The sequence below is a fragment of the Rhineura floridana genome, chromosome 13, assembly GCF_030035675.1.
Source record: "Rhineura floridana isolate rRhiFlo1 chromosome 13, rRhiFlo1.hap2, whole genome shotgun sequence".
In the NCBI taxonomy this organism is placed as follows: domain Eukaryota; kingdom Metazoa; phylum Chordata; class Lepidosauria; order Squamata; family Rhineuridae; genus Rhineura; species Rhineura floridana.
This window is the reverse complement of record NC_084492.1, coordinates 10,552,448-10,576,166: the sequence shown is the minus strand read 5'-3', so window position 1 is coordinate 10,576,166 and position 23,719 is coordinate 10,552,448. Positions and strand designations below refer to the sequence as shown.

Below are 23,719 nucleotides of genomic sequence, written 5' to 3'. Positions count from 1 at the left end.
ATGCCTTTGCCCTCTCATCCAGCCTTCTCCAGTCTGCTGGAATAGGCACCCCGGCGGGTGGGTCTTCTGCGATAGCTTTCCACAGGTCTTCTTTCACTAGAAAAGCCTGCATTCTCTGTTTCCAAGTGCCATAATTTTTCCCTGTCAGCCTTTCCAAGGGAATCCCGGCCGATAACGTAACAGACATACTTTCACTTTACACAGTTCACCGCCTTTGTAATTAGAGCTTCTCACCTCTGTCCTTCAGTTAGTTTTTCCCATGGCTCTTTCACAGCTTTCAGATCAGCTTTCGGTTTCGCCGTCTCTTCACACGCTTGTCCTCTTTACTCCTCTTTTGGCTTTTCTTCGGACATCTGTCTGCGCATCGAAACCATCCTCTGCTACCACTTGTTGGATGTTGTATCTGGCGCAAGCAGGTGCCCAGGATGCAGAACAGAATAGTGACAGGCTAGATTCCAGTTGAATCACTCAGCCAGACAAGACATAGGTTTTAAGAGTCACTTTACTGACAATAGAATATATCACAAGCTCTCTCTCTGTACAAACTCCTCGACCCCCACACCAACTGGCCAGATCTGCCAAGTCTTATAGATAAGGCCAGCTGGTTGCCTTGGATACTTGTCCTTGAGATCTGCACGGACTCTGAGCGTCTTGGCCTTGTAACTCTGCCATGGAAAAAATACTCTCAGGAACCCTTTACTTGCCAACACAGAGGAGTCATGGGTTCAAATCCCTGTTAAGCCATATGGCTCACTGGGTGGTCTTGACCTAACCAATCTCACAGGGTTGTTGTGGAGATAAAGGGGGGGCAGAGAGAACCATATATGCTGTTGTCGGGATGCAGGATTGGGGCCCTGATGTTTCAGAAGATGAAGAGAGGGAGGGGGTCATTTGGCCAGAGCCGTGTGAAGAAGACGCAGAGGAGGGGGAGGACATCTCAGAGATAGAACTGTCTGGCAGCCAAGACCTTGAATGTCCCACAGACACATATCCTTCCCAGGAGTTTCCCACACCCCCTCCCCCTTCGAGCTTAGAGCAGTTGGAGAAGGAGGGAGGGCAAGGGGGAATCCAGCCTCCTCCTGATCCAGGGAAAGGCAAAGAGAAGCAGCCAGATGGTTTAGGCCTTGCCCCCCCGCTTTCCCCCATACCTGAATCACAGTCCTCAGAAGGGGAGGGGGCAGTAGCACCTCCTTCACCACGTACAAGGAGACAGCAAAAGAGACAACAAAAGAAGGGGGAGAGGAGGGGAGTGGATGAGAGCACTTTGAGGCGGAGTGAGAGAATTCGCGCTCGATTGCCCCCTTCTTAAGGGACAGGGGGAATAGTGGTTCCTTGTTCTGTCAACTCTCATTCAAGTCGCAGGTTATGTTTTGTAGTGAAACTTCATGAGAAGGCATAGTCTTTGTCTGGATATTACTTTAATAAAAACTGAATTGCTTTCACCAACTGGTCTGGTTCCTGAGTCCCAACCAGGATATGACAGCTGTTGAGTTTTGGGGGGAGGCAGGATATAAGTTTAAATATATTTCAAAACGCCAACCCACTCACAATTGTGGTTGGTGAAGTAAAGGATGAAGCGGAGATGACTGGAATTCCCTACCCTTAAATATTAGACAGGCACCATCTCTGTTATCTTTTCAGCGCCTATTGAAGACCTTCCTCTTTCAGCAAGCCTTTAAGTTGAGACCTTATCCCAGTCTGAATCTGTGTTCGAATTGCTTTTTAATATGTTTTTAACCTTTTTTTAAAAGATGTATTGAAAGCTTTTTTTAAAAAAATGTTCTTAAAGATGTTTTCTTTTAATGTATTTTAAAGTCTGTTTTTATGATGTGTTAAATTGTTTTTAGTGCTTTTGTTTGCCGCCCTGGGCAGGGCCAGTTCTAACGGGTGGCCAGGTGGGGCACTGGCATGAGGGCCCCTGGAGCTACGGGGGGCACTCCGCTCTCCTTTCGCAATCAGCGGAAGCATCTGCAGACCGCCATCCCCCCGCTTTACCTACTTTTCCGTTGTTTTTTGCAGCACGCAGATTTGCCATCAATCAAGATGACAGCCGAGGTTTCCTTAAGGGGCTGAAGCCTCTGGTACCCAAGGGCCCTGGCATGCCTGGGGCCGGCCCTGGCCCTGGGCTCCTGCTGGGATGAAGGGCGGGATATAAATCGAATAATATATAAATAAATAATATTAACATCTGTGGAAAGGATGATACACACGCGCATTGCTGCCATCAACCAAGATGGCGGCAGAGGCTTCAGCCCCTTAGGAAAACCTCGGCTGCCATCTTGATTGATGGCAAACCCTTGTGCTCAGTGCGCGTAGCCGCAAAAAACAGCGGAAAGAACTGGGGGAGGTGGGCGGCTCGGAAGCTCCTGTCCGGTGAGCCGTGGCTGCTTCCACGAATCGCGGAAGGGGAGCGGAGGGGCCCAGGGCAGGCTGGTGCCCAAGGGCCCCGGCATGCCTGGGGCCAGCCCTGTCTCCAGATATCAAACTGTATCAGACCCAGCCAGCATGGCCAGTGGTCATGGATAATAGATGTAGTCCAACATCTAGAGGGCCACAGGTTCCTCACCCTTAATGTGTACATAGGGCAGGAGTGGGGAACCATAGGCCCAGGCTTCCAGGGGTCACATTTGGCCCTCAGAGCCTCTCTGCATGGCCCTCATGACTCTCCCCCCTCACTAAATTGTACTCATCAGTTGCCTTGCTTTGGTCTGCCTCCTTTTTTTGGCTCGCTGGCATTTATGCTTCAGCTGTGATGATGCCTCTTGTTTGCCTAGATGGAGGTGTGTGTGTGTGTGTTAAGTGATTTCTGGCATTTGCGTGGCTGGGATGTGGCCTAGTGTACAATGGTAAGCTCCACCCACCTTTGCCTCGGGCCCTGCCCACCACTGCAGCATCATCTTCAGAGGGTTGCATTCCAGGCCCCACAATGCGGCTTGCATTTTCTCAACAGCCCAGAAGACTCTCAAGTGCTGCTTGATTCATCCTGTGCTGTGCAAAGAAGAATTTTCACGGTCATGCATTTTACAGTCCTTCTAGTGGGCGTTTGCGCCAGCACTTCACAATTCCCTCCTCAGGGCCATGATATACTTTGTGTCTGGAATCATGCGTCTTCCCATCCTTTTCTTGTTCCATCCACAGATTTCTCTGCCTTTTCAAGGCTGATGAGCTTGAGTAATAAATTGCAAAATAGAGCAAAATGCTGTCTTAGGAACAACCTGCAGATAACTGGCAAGCACCATTTGCTAAGAGGCAGACAGAGCGGAGATAAGAGTTGCAGAATCTCAGGCAGAGACAGAGAAGATAAAATCCCCTCCAAGCTGCCAAGGCAGTCTGACCATCACTGTTTTAAAATTTGCAGTAAGGGTATGCACCTTATAAGAAAACTGGAGAGTGGTGTAGTGGTTAGAGTGCCAGAGTGGAACCTGGAAGACCCTGGTTCAAATCCTCACTCAGCTGCACAAAGTTCACTGGCCAGTCACAAGTCTCTCAGCCTAACCTACCTCACAGGGTTGTTGTGAGGATAAAGGAGGAGAACCATTCCTTGAAGAAAAGGTGGGGTTTAAATATAATAATAAATAAATGAATCCCAGGGCCAGCACTTGCGGTTGGCCCCAATGGGCATTTGCTGAGGCCTATACCCTAACCAGGGAGCCACTGTCAACCTCTGGGCCACCTGGCCCTGCTTTTGCTGTTTGTTGCTGTCACTGCCTCTCATCCTGTTCTCATCTCTGAGTATACAAGCTGTGACTCGTGGAAGGCAACAGAGCACCATCCTCCACGATGCCTTCGGAGATGCCTCTGAGCGGCTGGGTGGACTGGAGCCAGAGGGAGAGAGCAAAGCAAAGGAGTAGTGATGGCAGTGGTGACAGCCACTCAGAGAGAGGGGCCCATTGAGGCCCATCTTACCCAAGAGTGCCCCCCATTAAAAAAAAAAGACTTGGTTCTGGTATTGCCTGATCCTATTGGAAGCAGCAAACAGGATCTGCATTTGGATCCAACTGCTCTTCACCAGGGACATAGTGTGGTCTGGATTGCATAAAGCTGATCCTCAGTGTGGTGGGGAGAAATCTGTCAGGTGGGCAGACCCCTGGTGAAAAAGGCAAGGGGGCCTAAGGGGTAAAGCAGCCCTTTTTCAGCCCAAAGGCCACATTCTCTGCTGGACTGCTTTTGGGGGGGGCACGTGCCAGTGGTGGGCAGGGACAGAGGCAAGGGTGGAAAAAGCAGTGGATGTGAATTTTACCTTTGTGCAGTAGACTAGTTTCTACACACACACACACAGAGAGAGAGAGAGAGAGAGAGAGAGAGAGAGAGAGAGAGCTCTATCAAACCAAGCAAGGAAGAGGCATTGTTAGAGTTTCAGGACATTTTACAGCCAGGTGCGTGGTGAGCGGAGGGGTTCAAAAAGGGTGTGTAGCAGGTCCAATGAGGGGTGTGGCCTGGAGAGAGTCCTGAGGGCCAGTTAGAGATACCTGGAGGGCCACATTGAGCCCTCGGACCTGAGGTTCCTCACCCCAGAATAAAGAATCGACGCAGAACAGCCAAACCATTGACATAACCTGATGCTTTTAACAACATTTAGGCTGCCATCTTATGCAAACTCACTTGGGAAAAAGTTCCTCTGAACTCTTCTGAGCAGACATGTGGAGGATTGTGCCGTGAATTGTTTTCACGCATCAACACAATACCACTGAATTTTCTCCCACTTCAAAACAAGGGCTTAGGTTGCTTGTCAGTTATCTCAGTGCCTTTGCACTCATTGGCCAAAACATGGGAAGGTGGAGCCAAGTGTTCTGCCTAGTGAGGAACTGGGTAGAACACTGCCCAGTTGGGTTTTCCATGATATCTCTAGAAGCCAAAGGGCGGGAGACTCCTTTCTTTCCATGAAACCTGAATATTCAGGGAGGGGCCCTGGACCTTAAGAGGGGTCAGGATACCACAGGACTTATTTGGCTACAGCCCTCAGCTTGGATGGTTCAGTGCAGGGGTCACCGACGTTTTTGGGCCAGTGGGCACATTTGGAAGTTAGAGAAAGTGTCACAGGTGCCAGTCACAAAATAGCTGTGGTGGGGGGCATGGCATAACAAAAATGGCTGTGGTGAGGGCGTAGAATAAAACAAAATGGCTGCCATGCCTAAACAGCAGAAAATGTGATGGGACCACATACAGTTCTGGTCATGCCCCCCCCCACATCAGCCCCACATCAGTGGAAAAAGGCACTTACATCAGACACAGCCCACCCCACATCAGCCCCCCATCAGTGGAAAAAAGGCATCTACAAACTCACACACAGAAGCTCTTTGCACTTCTCCATTGTTCAAAATGGAAAGGAGAGAGGGTGTCAACTCCTTGCATCCAATGAAATGAGGAAATGTCTGAGGGGGCATGTGCAATGGAGGAAAGGCTGAACCAGTGTAAACAGGAACTGAGCAGGAAGAGAGTCTCTTGTGCATTTTTGAGGGGATAATTACCAAGCCTTTTTGTGGCTACTATGGAGGTACCGTTGGGCACACTGATGCCTATAGGTGCCACATTGGCATCCCCTGGTCCAATGCTTGGAGGGGGCAGGGAGTTGATATTTGGAATATTACTGTATACAGTACTTCTGTATGATTCTGATACCTCTTCCCTTCAGAGGACATCTCTGAATGTGATGGTTGGTGTATCTCTAAATGTAACATTTGTTCTTTGTGTCTTCTCAGGTGATTTTTCTAACCATGCTCTACGATCCTGGCATGGCTCCTTGCAATGAGCAATGATACTCTCTGCAGCCTACAGAGACCAACAGTCCAGAGGAATGGTTGCTTCACTCCTTTCTCATCACCACAAAATGAAATGGTGTTCCTGAGGTGATAAATGCTTCTTGCAGACTGGAAGACGCAATTTAACCAGGAGATCTTTCGTTTAATTTTATTTTTGTCTGCAAACGCGTGTTCTGATGGCTGGCGGGCAGTGATGACACCATGTAGAAGGTCCTGAAGGGGTGTCCTAACTGAGTTGCAATGGTTTTATACACTTCCCCATTTCCCAACGGCTTTCTGTCAGCACTGCATTCCTTCTCCTGGGGCTTAATCTTCCCATGTTATTGGCTTGGAGACAGGCTTATCGCCTCCTTTGTGCCTACCACTTACGAGAAGCGCCAGAGGGCAGATGATCCATGCTACTTCCATGCTCTGTGCATCATCATCACCACTCCCATTTACCTAGCCCTGCTGGTAGTCTCTCTCCCTTTTGCCCTGATTGGTTTCCTGCTGTGGTCCCCTCTCCAGTCTGTGAGGCGGCCATACATCTATTCTCGGCTGCAGGACAAGAGCCAGATCCATGGAAGTACATTGCTCACAGAGTGGAAGGCCTCCAGCAACGGGAAAAGCTTTTGCTTTGGGAGTGCCAATATCTGCCTGCTCCCAGACTCCTTGGCAAGACTCAACAATGTTTTCAACACACAGGCCCGAGCGAAGGAAATTGGCCGACGGATCCGGAACGGGGCAAGCAGGCCTCAGATCAAAATCTACATAGATTCCCCCACAAACACCTCCATCAGTGCCGCAAGCTTCAGCAGCCTGGTCTCGCCTCAGAGTGGAGACAGCAACAACCGTGCAGTCAATGCAGGCATCAAGAGGACAACCTCGATGGAATACAAAGGGGACAACTCTGGCCCTAACAACAGCGAAGATGGGAGAGACGGGAGAGCTAGAGGAGAGGCCAATGAAGGAGAAGATGGTAGCACTTGCATCGTGCGCATAGGCGGAGAAGACAACGGACACATTTCAGACCCGGAAGCCGATGGGACAGGTGGCCAAGTCAATCATAGCAAGGGGCCGGCAGACCGTTCACCGGAATCCGAAGCCGAAAGCCTGAAAGGCCAAACCCCTAACCATAAGCAGAAAGAAGGGGATTCTGGGAGCCTGGATAGCTACACTGCCTCTCGAGAGTCCCTAGTGAAGATGCGTGCTGGAGATGGCCCTGTGGACCAGAGCACCGTCAACAGCAAACTCCTTTACAAGGCCTCACTCATGAAGAAGACCTCCATGAGAAAAAAGAAAAACACGGACGAGCTCTTTGACCACGAGACATCCGCTTTCTTCCCTGCCAACTTGGACTTCCTGTGCTTGCAGGAAGTGTTTGACAAAAGGGCGGCTGAGAAATTGAAAGAGGAGCTTCACCGTTACTTTGAATACATTCTGTATGATGTCGGGGTCTACAGCTGCCACGGCTGCTGTACCTTTAAGTTTGTGAACAGTGGCCTGCTTTTCGCCAGTCGCTATCCAGTTATGGATGCTGCTTATCACTGTTATCCCAACGGAAAAGGAACAGACTCCTTGTCTTCGAAGGGGGCCCTGTTTCTCAAGGTAGGCCTCTTTCTATACGAAACCTCTTCAAGCACCTTCAGATTTACAAGCAGGGATGCAGGGGTGGGTCTGTTGTGTATATATGCTTTGCCTATCGGGGTCAAATGCAGAACTGCTGGTGTGGAATTTCAGAGCTTGAGCATGAACTATTTTATTTATTGTGGGTTTCTTTTGTTGTCCAAAAACACTTTCTTGAGGAAAAAATGATTTAGAGTTAGAGCAAGCAAGCTTTCTTTCTGACAAGGGCACATTCTGTCAGAGGTAACTTGTTGCTGGTAGTGGGTGCAGCATCTACTTTGCGTACAGGAGATCCCAAGTCAGGTAGAGCTGGGAATGTCGCTTGTCTGAAGCCTTGCAGAGCTGCTATGTGTCAGTGTAGAAAACAGATGGGCCAATGGTCTGACTCAGTAGGAGGCAGCTCCCTAAGTTCCCGAAGGAGACTGGGAGCTGCCCTTTGGTACGAAGTTGCCCACCTGTGATTTAGAGTAGTCCCAATGTTCAGGGGGTTATCTTGAGCTGGGCCCCTCTATATGCCTGCAGATGGACATCACAGGTCCCAGAACCCCTACAAATCTGCACTTTCAGGTTTGGCTTTTACATCTGAGCAAGACCCAGTCCTCAACTATGAAAAACAAAGCTTTTTATTTCTGTGTAATTTGTGCACTAGTCTGATTCTCCTGTCTGGAAAATGCACATGTCTACATAGAAAGTACCCCCCTCCCTCATGCACACACACACACAAATTGGCTCAATTCTTGCATTTCCCTTCTAGAAAATCTCATCCTTTATGTTGTTTTTTATGTTTAAGTTTCTAGTCCTCATGGGGAAAAGCTCAGCAAGGCCCCCATGCTCCTTGGGCTACTGGGGAAAATTACAAATCATCTGAAACATGGAAGCAGAACAGGGTGTGAAAAATGAAGGTCATTTATACGAATCCATTTCCAGAACTTGGGATTCCCAGCTGTAGAACTCGTATTCTGTATTTATCTGCAGGGTACCGGCAGCCCTGACAAAATTGCTGTCAGATACCAGTGAAATCTATACTTCCATATTGCTTTTTGTGATCCCATAATGTTGCCTTGGAGAATTTTCCTGTGAATCCCCATTGAAATGAATGAGGCCTGTGTTCATTTCAAGAAAGTCTGCCAACGAGAATGTCCTCATGGACAGTGGCCACAGCTCTCCTCTAGCTCTTGAATCTCATTGCTGTGCCACTTTGTGTGCAAAGAACTTTACGATCCTTAGCTCAGTGAACTTTACAGCCCCAGGGAGGGGGGTCATGGTAGTTTCCATTTGATATATGGGGAGCTGAGTGTTAATTAGATTTCCCATGCCAAGGTGCTTGCCAGCAATGCCTTGCTAATTGTAATCATTTTGCTTTTAGGTAATTGTCACTGTCTGTTCTTTTTGCATTTCATTTGCCTCTGAGCTCACTCTCCTGCATCCCCACCCCACCACCAACCATGCATATATAATGCTTGCCAATTTATGCATCTTCACACATCTGATGAAGTAGAAACTTTTATTTATGGCCTAAGAAAACGTCTGTTATAATAAATGTGTTGGAGCCTATGCATGCCTACTCAGATGCAAGTCCCATTGTGTTCAATGAGGCTTACGCTTAAGTAAACGTGGATAGTACTGCAGCCTTACAGTGCGATCCTAATCCCCATTGGAAGGGGTTAGGATAAAGTGGAGATGACCCTCTGGTAGGGAGGGTGTAGATATTCATTTATCTGAATGCAGCCTTACCAAATTTGCACTTTCCAAAACAATAACGCAAACTGAATTGCAGCTGTCCTTTGAAATTCGCACTTCTCTGAATATTGTGCTGCAGTTCTCCAACCAAAGAACTGATGCCAAAATATGTATAAGTGAGTATATTCATGAAAATAATGCACAAAGATGGATTCTTTTGGGGAGAAATGAATAGCAAAGATACATATGCTAGACAAAATTCTGAATTGTGAATGCAGACAAAAATACAGACAAAATTTCATGCCATTATTGTTCTTATTGTTTTTCTTATTATTAAATAACAACAACAACAACAACAACAACAACAACAACAACAACAACAACAACAACAACAACAACAACAATAATAATAATAATAATAATAATAATAATAATAATAATAATAATAATAATAATAATAAACTTATATGCCACCCTACCTCCTGCACATTTGCGCAAATCCGCAAATTTATGCAGCATTGGGGTGACTGAACTTAAGCGTGGAAAAATGAAGAACTGAGAGCCTGATTTTTGTACATCCCTGCCCTCTGTTGGGTTCTGCCAACTGGGTTAGGCCTCATCCTGAGTCCCTTTCTGCACTTTCAGCAGGATGCAGACAAACTGGAACAGATTCAAAGGAGGGCAATGAGTATGATCAGGAGACTGGAAACAAAGCCCTGTGAGAAGAGACTGAAAGAACTGGGCATGTTTAGCCTTGAAAAGAAAAGGCTGAAGGGAATAATTGAAAGGTTGCCACACAGAGGAGGGCCAGGATCTCTTCTTGATCATCCCAGAGTGCAGGACATGGCTCAGTTTACAGGAAGCCAGATTTCAACTGAACATTAGGAAAAAATTCCTTTTAGAGCAATGTAACAGTGGAACTAATAGCCTAAGGAGGTGGTGGGCTCTCCAGCACTGGAGGCCTTCAAGAGGCAGCTGGACCACCTGTCGGATATGCTTTAAGTTGGATTCCTGCATGGAGCAGGGGATTGGACTTGATGGCTTTATAGGCCCCTTCCAACGCTACTCTTCTATGATTCTATTCTATGCCAGGCTCTGCGGGCAGGGAGGACTTTGCTGTTGCACAGGCCTCCACTGGGCTCAAAGGAGCAGGGCAGGGGGAGAGAAGCTACAGCTGGCAGATATCCCGCCAGCAGTAGCCTGTGGAAAATCCATGAAATGCGGAGTTTCAGGGTGAAATGGGGCATTTCCCTGGTGCCTTTGGATCCACCAGGTCCAAACTCCCACGGATCTTCTGAGGGGCCTGGTCCTTACGCCTCTCAGCTGTACCAGCCTGGGCCTATAGCAGCAAAAAGAAAAGAAAAAGGAAAGCTACTACCTCACCTTCTGCCCTGGCTGGTGTGAGCGGTGGAGCTTGGGTATGGCAGTGGTTCCGCCTCTCGCTGGCTGGGATTTAAGATTGTTCTGCCCGTCTCAATAATGCCAGAAGATGCCTTGTTGTTTTGACTTGTCTGGGGTCATCCAAGGGAGTTTATGGCTGAGGAGGGATTTGAATCCAAGCTCAACGTCTTTGAAACCCCCATGCCCCAGATGGTTCACCTGGGTAATCTTCAAATGAGGTTTTGGAGGTGGGGAACAGGGACAAATAATGGGTCTGCAGAGGGGAAATGTCCATTTTCAGGTGCAGTTTGAATCGAAACTGAGCCCTCCAAATGGTCTTCAAAGGGACTCATTGTCACTGCTGATCGATAGCTAAAGCGAGCCTCTGAACTTTTGATGGGTGAGCAGAACCTCCCACCTGTCGATCCCTTCATATCATTATGATTCCAGGTGATTGACAGGTGAGCAGCCCTGCCCACCTATCAACGTTGGCTCACAAGGGCTGGGGGAAACAAGCATCTGGTGTGCCATCCTGACCCAGTTCCCTGTGCCTGCGTGAATGTGGTTTTGTCCATTATTTGAGCATCACCATTTGTAAATGTTTGATTTTAAACTCCAGCCATTCTCATGAGCTGTTGCGCTGAGAATTTCCTCCCCAAAAGTATTTTCAAGAAAGGTTTGAGACAAGGCAGCTTTGAGGTAACAGATGGCATTTCGGAGACATTAACAGCATGAACAAAGTCACAAAGTGAATTGATGAAGTTTGGTGTGTGGTGAGGCATCCTGGGCAGCAAACAAGCAAGCGTGATAATGAATTCCTTTTTCAATGGACCAAATATTTCAAACAGATGCATTTCAGAGAGATGTGGGAGATGCCATCACAGCGTGAATATTGTAGCCCACAGTTTGCGGCAATAAAGGAAAGCAGGGAAGTGAGAAAGGAATATGCAATGGAAAGAAAGAAAGAAAAAAGAACAGGCAGCTGTGGAAGAAAATCGTATCAATAGTGGAAATACTAATTAGGGGTCTCATGGAAAGGGAGAGTGTGCATTTTGCAGGAGAGCAAAAAATGCAGAATGTGATGCTGGGCACGTAATTCACCTTTCCAAACAGATCAGAATTCTTATTTAAAAAGCCAGTGTGGTGTAGTGGTTAGAGTGTTGGACTAGGTCCTAGGAGACCAGGGTTTGAATCTCCACACAGCCATGAAGCTCACTGGGTGACCTTGGGCCAGTCACTGTCTCTCGGCCTGACCTGCCTCACAGGGTTATTGCGGGGGTTAAATGAGGATGGGGAGGACCATGTCTGCTACCTTGAGCTCCTTGGAGAAAAAGTAGGATATTAATGTAATAAATAAATAAGTTTCTAGCTCTCATGACTTGAAAGTAATGCTTGAACATGTATGGGATCTCCAGAGTTGGAGAGTTGACTAAGATTTCAAGTAGGTGAAGGTGGGCCTTCAGTGTCCTGCATAGCTGCACGTCACCACATCTTTGTGATGCAATCCCAGCTTTGGAACTCCTTGCCCCTTGCAATCCAGGAGACATCTACACATCTTTCATTGAGTCACCAGCTCAAAATTGGGCTGTTAACTGGCTTGGGCTGATGTATTATGGAGATCTTGTCATGGTTGTTCTATTGAATTGAATGACTATTACCCATTCTGAGATCTTTGGATTAAGGGTGGGATATAATTATATAAATCTCTCTGTGTGTGTAAATATGCAAAATAATATACTGATAAGTTATGCTGATTTGAGTGTTTTGCGTAATGTATACAGGTCCTGAGATTCTGCTTTTCTTGCTGCCTACTTTGGGTTTAATTTTAATTTTGTTGTTGCTGCTGTTGAACAAAATACAGCCTGCCCAGGGATCATAATGTAAGGAGAATGACTTTTTTTCTCAGTTTCTTTTTTTCCCAACCTTAAATTCAGTTCTCTGCATTTCTGCAATACTTTGTGAATTTTTTTAAAAACAGAAAATCCTTATGAAAATCCTTTTTAGTGCAAATCTCTTCTAATAAAATCATTTCTGCATGCACTTTTGACTAAAGTACACAGTTTGACAAGCAATTTCTCCTAATAATAATAATAATAAAATTTTATTTATGAGTCGCCTATCTGGCCGAATTAACGGTCACTCTAGGCGACATACATTTACATATTAAAATACAATAAAAACCAATGAAAACCAAAACAGTAATTAATGTACCAGTATTAAAAACAACCTACCCCAGAGATCCCATAGGCCTGCCTGAACAGCCAGGTCTTCAAGGCCCGGCGGAAACCTATCAGGGAACGGGCATGGCGAAGATCAAAAGGAAGGGAATTCCAGAGGGTAGGGGCCACGATCGAAAATGCCCTCTCTCTGGTCCGTACCAGCCTCGCTATCTTCTGTATGTTATTTTTGCTAATATATTTATGTTGGTGCACATCTTCCCCTGATATAAGCATTTCTGGGAATGTTCTTTGGTTGGAGAACGCAACATTCAGATAAGAGCAAATGTTTTGGGAAGTGCAAATTTTATAGATTCAGCTTCAAATGAGAACTGAATTTCTCCCCCCACCCCCAAGCGCTGCTCTTTGCAAATCTTAGGGGCAGAACGGTTGCCTGCACTCTCCTCCACCTGCACGCAATGACACCACTCCCTTCAACCCACATTGATACAGCTAGTAAAATTGCAGTTGCTTCTTCTACGCATAGCAAATAAGCCTGATGTTCCATTTGCCACGAGCCAGCCGCCAAGCAAACTGGCCTTCTCTGACCTATATAAATGTTTGCAAATCAAGCAAGCGCGCATCAGCTTTCTTAATTTGCATTCTGGTTTTGCAACTGATAGGGGAGGGACAAGGAGTCAAGCAGTGGAGGTTTTCCCACAGGGCATATGGGGCACTGCCCCATCTGCTTCAGCCTGCCTTCAGCCAGCCCACATCTGCCTGCCTCCTTCCCCATCCCCCATAAGTCCAAAAGAGGAGGGTCAGCTTCCTCCTCCGTAGTCTCAGCGTTGTAGGACTTAGCAGAGGGTAGGATGGGCTCCACCTTCATAGGCACCACTGGAGCTTGGTTGACTCTTGGGAATCAGATCCATTTTCTGGCTTCTGAGATTTGGGCAAGCATTGCCTACACACTCCAAGCATATTCTGTCCAGACACAGGGGCTAGGAAATTGCTTTTAAAAAGAAAGCGGAGATAAGAAACTTGTTTTCTCTGTCCAGGATTATATCTTGCCCTTTTCCTATGTTCCTGCAGAGTCACAGTATAAGCACATTCAAGAGAGAGAGAGAGCAATGCTGCGTATACAGGGCAAAGGGCTGTTGTTACAAGTCTGGTGGTAGTAGGCTAGAGATGGGGGAGAAATTTGAGTCAGTTTGCATTTAAACGCAAACCTACCTAATTTGCATTTCCTGAAACAATGCACAATCTGGAACACAGCCCTCCTTCAAAATGCTCACTTCTCTGAAAGTTGCAGTGCAGTTCTCCAAGCAAGTGATGTGTACAAAACAGGGGTGTAGTTGCCCAGGGTCTCAGGGAGTCTTAGACCCCTTACTTTTTTGGGAGCAGGGTCCCTATGTCTCCAGCATCCAGGAGACAATCATCATGAAAGGGGAGTGTGTTAGCCACTGGGAAGAGCTTTCTAACATGCTTCCTTGTCCTTTCCTGCTGATTGGAGCCAATCAAAGTGAAAGGAGGCAAGTCAGCCACTGAGAAGACTCTTCTCAGCAGCTAACATTCTCCCCTTTCATGCTGATTGGCTCCTAGGGGTGTCTGTTGTTGTGGGAGAAGGAATTAACAAGGATCTCATTCTCAACCCAGCAGCAAACAAGGGGGCAGGGGGCATGGCTGTGACTAACATGAAGGGACACTGCACTTCTGAATTTGCCACTACACTACTGGTACGAAAATGTGTGTACTGGACGAAAGGGTGCATCAAATGCATGCATCGGTGAAAAGTGTGCGTAAAAATGCATATATAGGTGAAAATAACATACAAAAACACTTTCTATTCGTGGAAATTGCCCTGCAAAAATGTGTATATTAGGCAACATTGCATACAAAAAAGTGTATATTTGCACTCAAACGCTGATGAATTTTCATGATGGGTTTTTAAAATACTAATAATAATGCCAACCAATGTGGAAATGTAGAGAATGGAACTTCAGACAGACAGCGTTGACAGCGTCTCCCATCCCTAGTATCAATACATCCCAGAGAGAACAAGAGAGCACAGCCATCTACACGTGGGGGGAGGCCGCCGTCATAAGCCTGGTGGCAGCAGACATCGCCCGTCACATAAACCTAGTCACATTAACTGTACTGTGTTGGGCATCTGGCTGTTTATGAGCTTAACCAGCTGCTGGCTCTCCTCCTTCCAAAGTCTTACTTGGACTTTTGGCTGTACTTTCAGTCCCTCGTTCTTAATCAGCGGCACAGCAAACAGTTTGCGTGTGCATATAGAGAGCTCTTTTGCAACGGAATGCGGTAAATCGCCGAGGATTCCAAGCACTGGCTCCGGTTTGCCAATTTAGCAGCGACCTCTCGTTCTGAAAGGACACTTGCGGGAAAAGTGGATACAGAGAACCTCTCTCTTGAGACTAAAGCCCACGGGGGCGATCCAGTGAAGCTGAACTTTCATCACACTGCACATAGTTAAGCTGTGGAATTCACTCCCATAAGCAGGAGTGTAGTCGTCCAAGGTATTAGGGGGTCTTAGACCCTTTACTTTTTTGGCAGCAAGGTCCCAATGTCTCCAGCATCCTACAAGCATGAAAGGGGAGTGTGCTGGCCACTGAGAAGATTGGCCGCTGAAAAGAGTCTTCTAACATGCATCCTTGTCCTTTCCTGCTGACTGGAGCCAATCAGAGTGGAAGGAGGTGAGCCAGATGCTGGGAAGACTCTTCTCAGTAGCTCTCCTCTTTCATGCTTATTGGCTCATTCTCAACCCAGCAGCAAAAAAGGGGGCATGGATCTGACTATCATGAAGGGACCCTCCAGAGCTTGGAAAAGTTACTTTTTTGAACTACAACTCCCATCAGCCCCAGCCAGCATGGCCACTGGAGTGGGCTGATGGGAGTTGTAGTTCAAAAAAGTAACTTTTCCAAGCTCTGCCCTGCACTCCTGAATTTGCCACTATACTACTGGACATAAGATGCAGCGTTGTCCCTCCCATAACATGTGGCGATGGCCACCAAGTTGGATGGTTTCAAAAGGGATTTAGATAAATGCATGGAGGATAAGGCTATCCATGCCTACTAGCCATGGTGGCTACGTTCTGCCTCCATGGCCGAAGGCAGGATGCCTCTGAATACCAGTTGCTGGAAGCAGCAGGAGGAGAGAGTGCTCCTGCCTATGGGAAGCCTGCAAGCAGGACTTCAGTGCAACAGCACTCTCCTCACTTGTGATTCCCAGCAACTGATATTCAGAGGCATACAGACACCAATGGTGGTGGGGCAACCTAGCCATTGTGGCTGGTAGCCACTGATAGCCTTATCCCCCCCCCCTTTTAAAGCCATCCAAGCAGAGGGTCAATGCTGCCTCCTGTGGGAACGAATGCCATCGTTTAACTATGGCTGCATTCAGACAGTATAATTCCGTTTCCTTGCCTGCTAATGTTTGCATTTTATGTGATCTTTCACACAATATAAAAGCCACTGCTGGAACTCTAGCAGAATCCAGTGGAAGTTTCGCACTCATTCCCATGTTAATTGCTTCCAGGAAAAAAAAATCTGTTTGCAACTCTGCTAACCCAGAAAATTGCAGGAGTTTGGTGTTTTATTTTTCCTGTGGATTTCTTGGGATCGTACCACCGCCATTCATGTAACAAATTTTGCGGCAGTATTCCAGCATACTGCATATAAAGGGTGGGGGTGGCAACATGTGTGATGACATCCAGTGTTGTTGTGTCACACCACACCCATTGGTGTGGATGAAATTTAGCATGACATAGAAGTATATTGATGGAGGGGAAAAAATAATTCCATAATACGACAGGTACTGCAGTGTGAAAGGAATGTTCAAAATCAGTATAGAAGCACTAACATCATTATTAGTGTAGTGTAGTGGTTAGAGTGTTGGACTACGACCTGGGAGACCAGGGTTGGAATCCCCACACAGCCATGAAGCTCACTGGGTGACCTTGGGCCAGTCACTGCCTCTCAGCCTCAGAAGAAGGCAATGGTAACTCTCCTCTGAATACCGCTTACCATGAAAACCCTATTCATAGGGTCGCCATAAGTCGGAATCGACTTGAAGGCAGTCCATTTCCATTTTCAATGCAATAAACACATCTGATGCAGCCTCTGTGCTGCATGAACAAGTACTAACCCTAAAAACATTCCAAAAAAGAGTTTAAAACCCTCTGTGTGGTTTTGTATTTCTTGTAGTATCTTTATACTGTACATCGCCTTGAGATGAACTATATATGGCAATTAACAAGTTTGATAATTGATAATAAACAGTAGGTTAGGTTTATGTTAGGGCTGTGCACAACCCCCCCCCAATGTCCATGACTCCAATCCAGGGGGCATCAGGCCAACCCACCCCGGGTTGAACCTAGAGACCACCCTCATCCCCGGATCCATCCCTGAATAAGTTCAGGGACAGGGCTAATGTTTAATTGGGGCTGATTACAGGGACCATACAACTCCCCTGTTAAAAAAGCTCCACTGGCTGCCAGTTTGTTTCCGGACACAATTCAAAGTGCTGGTGCTGACCTACAAAGCCCTACATGGCTTGGGTCCAGGCTATTTGTCAGACCACATCGCCCTCTATGTGCCTGCCCGGGCCCTGAGATCCTCGGGAGAGGCCCTTCTTTCAATACCTTCATCCGCACAACTAGTGTGGATACGAGATAGGGCCTTCTCGGTGGCTGCCCCTAGGCTTTGGAATTCCCTCCCTAAGGAGATAAGAATGGCCTCTTCCCTGCAGTCCTTTCGTTGACAGGTAAAAACTTTCTTATTTCAGCAAGTCTTTGATTCCGAAGGCTGCTAAGGATAGACCCCAAAGGTGGTTATATTGTTCTTGCTTGTTTATTTTTTAATTATTCTGATTTTATGAGTATAGTTTTTAATTATCAGAAACAGTTTAATGCAATTTAAATTAGAGTTCATTTTTTAATTATATCTGTCTATATTTATTTATTTATGTATTATATGCTTTTAACTTTGGTAGGTTTTAATTGTATCTGTTTTTTATGTGGAAGCCGTTGTGAGTTCCAATTTGGAAAAACGGTGGGGTATAAATAAAGTTAATAATGATAATAATAATAATAATAATAATAATAATGATGATGATGATGATGATGATGATAAGGGTTTTAAAACTCTAATTAAACATTTTGCCGGGGGTTGATTCTGCAGGGTGCTGCGATGCCTACTGCCTCATCAATGCATGCAGGAAAGCTCCTTGCAGCCACCCCATCTGTCCCTGGGCTGAACATCTCACTAGCCAAGGGATTGATCCAGGTTTGTCAGGAAAGCACTGTGCAAAGCACCACCCCGAGGATTGCTCCGTGGGCTCAACAGCCAACAAGCTGAGGGAGTAAACCTGTGTGCTGCAGCTTTGCAAGGTGCTTTCCTGCAAACGAGCCCCCGCAGTGTTCCTGTGCTGTGGCGGTGGCACTCAGGCATGCAGGAGAGCTGCGGCTGCCTCTTTTCCCTGCCTGATGGTGGAAGGTGCCTTATACCACGCCAGGCCATTGTTGGTCCCATCTAGCTTGGCTTCATTTACTCGGATGGGCAGTGGGTGTACATCTCGATTCTTGTACCGTACAGAGCTTTCATTAAAAAAAGAACAAGTCAAACATCTCCAGAATCTGGGCATCATTCATATCACTCACTCCCCTTCAGCATGTGCATACATTAAGGACTGTTGTTGTTATATGCCTTCAAGTCGATTATGACTTATGGCGACCCTATGAATCTTTTCATAAGGTTTTCACGGTAAGAGGTATTCAGAGGTGGTTTACCATTGCCTTCCTCTAAGCCTACAGCACCCGGTATTCCCAGACGGTCTCCCATCCAAGTACAAAATAAGCCTGACCCTGCTTACCTTCTGAGATCAGACGAGATCGGGTGTGTTCAGGGTAGTATGGCCATAGTACATTAAGGATTAAGGGATTTTAAAAAAAGCATCCTGCTTCCAGCTGCCTGGGTCACTGATTTAGGGCTCATCTAGGCAAGCTGGCAGCAGTTTACCACCCCTCTTGCAGAAAAGTAAGTCTCTTTTCCAGCTACCAGGAGGACTGACAGACTTACTTATCTGCTCCTCCAAGTCACCACTAAGATGGAGTGAGGGAACCTGTTCACTGGTAGGACCCCAACTACAATGAATTCATAAATTGGGCTCAGATCCCTTAGCCCAGCTGGAAAGCGCTCAGCCAACACTGGTGCAATGTCAAAATCTTCTACAGAGCATTTCATTAAGTAGTAGCAGGGAGTGCCAGGTTTTGCTCAAGAATTCTAAGAGATCAAGAAATCAGTGTGGTTTTGAAGGGTTCAGTCAGCCCTCTTGAATCAAAATGGCAGCAGATTGACAAAAACCTCCTCCTTGATCTCAGGAACCGTCGTACAAAATTTAGTTACTGCCCTGCTTGATTCAATCCCAAGCTACTTGTCCTCCAGATCTCTTGGACTACAACTCCCATCAGCCCCAGCCAGCATGGCCAGCTTAGGAGAGACTGCTTTAGTTCGACACACAGAAATCAGCTTATCCTGATATACAGGCAAAGGGTAGTATCCAGCACTAATCCTACTGAAAGGAGACCCATTAAAGTTAATAAACATGGCTAACAAGCTGTATGATGCCCACATTTATTTCACAATATGTTCTTCATTAATCCAGGCTCTTGGATACATTACACAAACACACAAATGCTCCATGATTTGTTTGTTTGTATTTATGTACAGCTGTTTCATAAAAACCACGAAGCGGTTTACAACAAATTAAAGAAACAACCAACCAACTACATTGTACAATAAGAACATTAAAAATAAATCAAAAACAAAGGTCAGTTATTGCAAAAAGACATCTTCTTAATTGCCTGCATAAGCCCTGTGGAAAAGAAAAGTTTTCAGCAGGCATTGAAAACTTAAAACAGAAGGCGCCTGTTGTATCTTTGTTGGCAGAGCATTCCAGAGAACCAGGCTGATGATACTGAAGGCTGGATTTCGTATCGATGTTAAATGAGCCTTGCAAACTTCAGGGGACAACCAAGGCTGCTCCTGCAGATGATCTCAGTGATCAAGCTGGGATATTTGCATAATCTTCCAGGACGTTGTCAAAAAGAAAGATGGAAGGCATCTGGAGCTAGTGCAAGTTTGGAGGCCTCAGCGGTAGGGCTGTAGGACCCCAGCAGCCACCTGAGATTGTGGCCTGCTGATGGCTAGCCTCCCAGAAAGACCTCCATTGGAATCCCTGTTTGTCTGTACACTATGACAATGGGCCAGTCACTCAGCTTAGCACACCCTAACAGGGTTGTTGTGAAGGCCAGAAATGTGGAAGGTATGTATGTCACCCTGAGCTTTTTTTGTCCTAGGCATGGTCCAAAGGGATGTGATGCTGCAGTCTTGCTGAAGCTAAGCAGGTCTGGGTCCGGTCAGTTCCTGGGTTCCCCCCCCCCCCGCCGCCAGAATTTCATATACTGTATGTGTCACTTTGAGTTGTATCAGGGAAGAATGGTGAGAGGCCAGTGTAGTAAATTTCTAAACAAGCCGCTTGTGGTGTGCTGTGGGGAGGAGAAAGGGGTGGAAGGTCCAACATTCCACTGTGCTCTTGCGAGCCTTGTGTGTGAACTCCTTTGGATCCTAGCCATTGTATTGATTATTCACCAGCAGAGACGGGCAAACCCACTGAGGCTTAGCAACCATTCTTGGGCTTTGCAACCACCTCACACATCTTTCTGCCTACGGATCTGCCCTGGGAATGTCTGTGTCAGCTTTTAAAAGCAGCCTCCCATTTATTCCTAGGCAGTAATCTAAATATTTTATATACACACTGCCTCTGCTAATGCACGACTTGGCTGGAATCCACACATTCTGGATGCACTCGGATCTTACGAGAAAAGCAACAGCTGCAGCAAGCATCTCTTGCCTTTGGCTATGAGGCAGAACAGCCCCCTCCTGAAATAAAAACAGGATTATCTTTCTTACTGTATCTCACTTTTCTTTATTCCTGAGAATCAGCCTGATAGAGAGAACTGGGGGTTCAGTTGCTACCACATTATCTGGCCCTAGGGTTGCCAGGTTCAGGACCTGAGAATGATTCTGTATCTTTAAGAGAAGAGAAAATTCAGCCAAGTGCAGGTTTTCTTGCAACACTGTAATGGGAGAAACCACAAGGTGAAATTCTCCGTTTCCCTGCACAACTTTTAAAGATACAGAAGACCTCTTGGAGGCTGGGGCTGGCAACCAAGAGGTCTTCTGTATCTTTAACAGTTGTGCAGGGGGAAGGGAGAATTCCACCTTGTGGTTTTTCCCATTACAGTGTTGTAAGAACACCTCGACTTGGCTGAATTTTCTCTTCTCTGAAAGATACAGAATCATTCTCAGGCCCTGAGCCTGGCAACCCTATTATGCACTGCCTCTGTTCCCCCACACCTCCCTTTTTTCCCTTGAAAACTTCTGAAACTCTGTACCCAGCCACCCACAGCCTGAGTGGCTAGCACAGAGGGCTGCTTTCTACTGTGCACTTTGATGCACACAGATTTGAGGACATTCCGGTGTTCCCAGGGAAAATGTACAAAAATCTATGGCCGGCTGGAGGGGGGATGGGACCTGTGCACAACCTTCTGACCACCTCGCAATGTACTCTGCTGGGCTACAGATTCTAATGTGGACCATTGATGGGACCTAGAAAATGATCCACCCAGATCGGATCAGGTGAGTCTGCTTTGGAACCTGAGTCAGGCAGATGCCTCCTCCATCTCTAGTCGCTTGTGAAGCTTTTCCTGGCATGAAAATAAGTAAGATGGACAAGATTCCCTGCTTAATTTCAGTTTGTCTGGCTGCCTTTAAAGACAGAAGCTGAAACGGAGATGCTCCTCCAAATTGTCCTTTGCAGTTGTCTGTACTGAATGTTCTCCAGATGTGCCCCACATTCCTGAATGTCTGCTGAAGCCCTATATATGAAGAGTGGACTCATTGTCTCAGTGAGTGCCAGTCCTTATGTAGCCTAAATGGTGCCACTCATGCACAAAGGAGAGGCATCAGAGGGTTCAAGGGATCTGAGTGTTGTGTAGAAGGCATACACACAGCGGGCATACAAGTCTCCTAGATAATTTTAGTTTACAGTGTATAGATGTAGGTTGGTGGATTATAATTGTTTTATATGTTAAAACTGTATTATATGTTGTATTTTTAATTATGTACGCCGCCTAGAGTGGCCGTTCATTCGGCCAGATAGGCGGCCTAAAAATAAAAAATTATTATTATTATTACTATTATAAATATGTATGAGGGGAAATGTAAGTGGTCGGGAGGACCCAGAAACAGCCCAATGTGAACTGAAAATGCAATGTGGCCACAGAATGCTGATTGTCCAGGGATAAGCAAGGAAAAGCCGGGTGGTGGTGGAATGGAGTATCTTAGAAGAGGGTGTGGCTGGCTGGCTGGAACCCTGAAGAGGGACACTACACACTGCAACATTTTGCTGCAAGTCCCACTTGTTTTTCTTCAGTATTTACATTTGATTGCATGATTTCATAGCATGATTTCATAGCATAGAAATTTTATTGTATATCGCCAAAGGCCTTAACAATATATACAAGTATTGGTTAAAAGGCCCTTCAGTTTCAGTTCTTCTAGAGCTACCAAGTGTCTGGGGTGGGAAACACACTGTCCGGCAACTGTACATTTAACAGAAGTGTGATCTGCTGAAATATGCAGGTGAAGATTTTTTTACCATAGAGCTTAAATCAAGGGGAACCTCAGGCCTGGGGTCCAAACGTGACCCTCCAGGCCTCCCTTTCTGGCCCTCAGAGCTGTCCCAAGGCCATCCTCCCCACTGGCCATGCATCACATCACAGACAGGCAAAAACTGTCTGGGAATGAGTCCTTGAACTCTTATAATGCCTTTTGCTTGCTTGCTTGCTTGGATGGATGGATGGATGGATGGATGGAGAGGGGTTTGTGAGTGTGTGTAGAAACTAGCATTAGTGTGTAGGAAAATTTGCATTAGTTGCCCCCCCCACTTCTGCCTCTGGCCCTACCCACCACTGTCATGTGACTCCTGAAATGTTGGCCTGAAGGGAATACAGTCCTCAGGCTGAAAAACGTTTCTGATCCCGGTTTAAATCGACACCTGCCGATTGCTGATCCGCCACGTGCTCTTAAAAGGACAGTGACAGGGTCTGCATCAAAAACTAGCAACGCTACAATATTTGAGAGTAAACATGCAATGGCATACAGTATTTGGCAGGACCTGAGCTATCATTCAGTTATCGTGCCTTTCTTTTTAAACCCACCTAAGATAGAGGCTTTCTGTGCATCTTGTGACAGTGAGTTCCGCAGGAGGTAGCGGTAGGCTACCAGGCATTCCAAGCAGTGAGAGGAAGGAGGAGGAAAGCAGCCTGCAAGGGATTAGAGAGCGTTCCATTACCATTTTAGGCTTACATTTAATTCTGTTTTAACATGTTTAAACAATATATTAACATAGCATAGCAGCTTTGCAAAGTACAAGAAATCTCTGCAGGCAAGAGGGCAAGAATGCCAACTCATAAAAAAGGGATTTCTGCAAATCTTGTTCAGCCCCAGTTTGAAGTCAAATATGCAGCGGGCAGTCAGCGCTGGAGAGAAACAAAAATGCATATCTAAAGCTTTGAAGAGAATATGACTTTTGTCTTGCCCTCGGGACAACAGTGTCCTTGCAAGGCTCCGCTGAGCAAAGGCTGCACCTGTGTTGTTAGCAACCCACTGCGGCAGCTTCATTCGTCCAGATGAGAGCTAGAAGGCGTTCATATCTGAAAGTGTATTGGGCAGGATTGAATAGCAATCTACAGTTGCTGATGAAATGCCCACCGGAGAGTTAAAAAAACACAGAAAAATGGGGCTGTTAGGACCAAATCATAAGAACATAAGGAAAGCTCTGCTGGATGAGGACAAAGACCGGTCTAGTCCAGCATCCGGCTCTCACTGTGGCAAACCAGATGCCCTAAGGGGAACCCCGCAAGCAGGACCCAAGTGCAACAGTGCTGGCCCCACTCATAATTCCCAGCAGCTGGTATTCAGAGGAAATAATGGCCTGTTGCATCTTTATTTGAAACTAAGGGCTGCCGCCCCTGGTTGCTTCACTCGCCAACCCTGC

General features: G+C 46.5%; 1 protein-coding gene and 1 pseudogene across 1 annotated transcript in view; one reads left to right on the top strand and one right to left on the bottom strand.

The window, feature by feature from the left end:
• The window catches only part of SMPD3 (sphingomyelin phosphodiesterase 3), a 222,983-nt gene that overhangs the window by 158,124 nt on the left and 41,140 nt on the right, over positions 1 to 23,719 (top strand). The window contains exon 3 of the mRNA XM_061593608.1: positions 5,700 to 7,346. Within this exon, the coding sequence (XP_061449592.1) occupies positions 6,000 to 7,346 (1,347 nt within the window). The 5' untranslated portion in view covers positions 5,700 to 5,999. The remainder of the gene's footprint in view (positions 1 to 5,699; positions 7,347 to 23,719) is intronic.
• On the bottom strand, positions 18,402 to 18,520 carry LOC133369493 (5S ribosomal RNA; annotated as a pseudogene).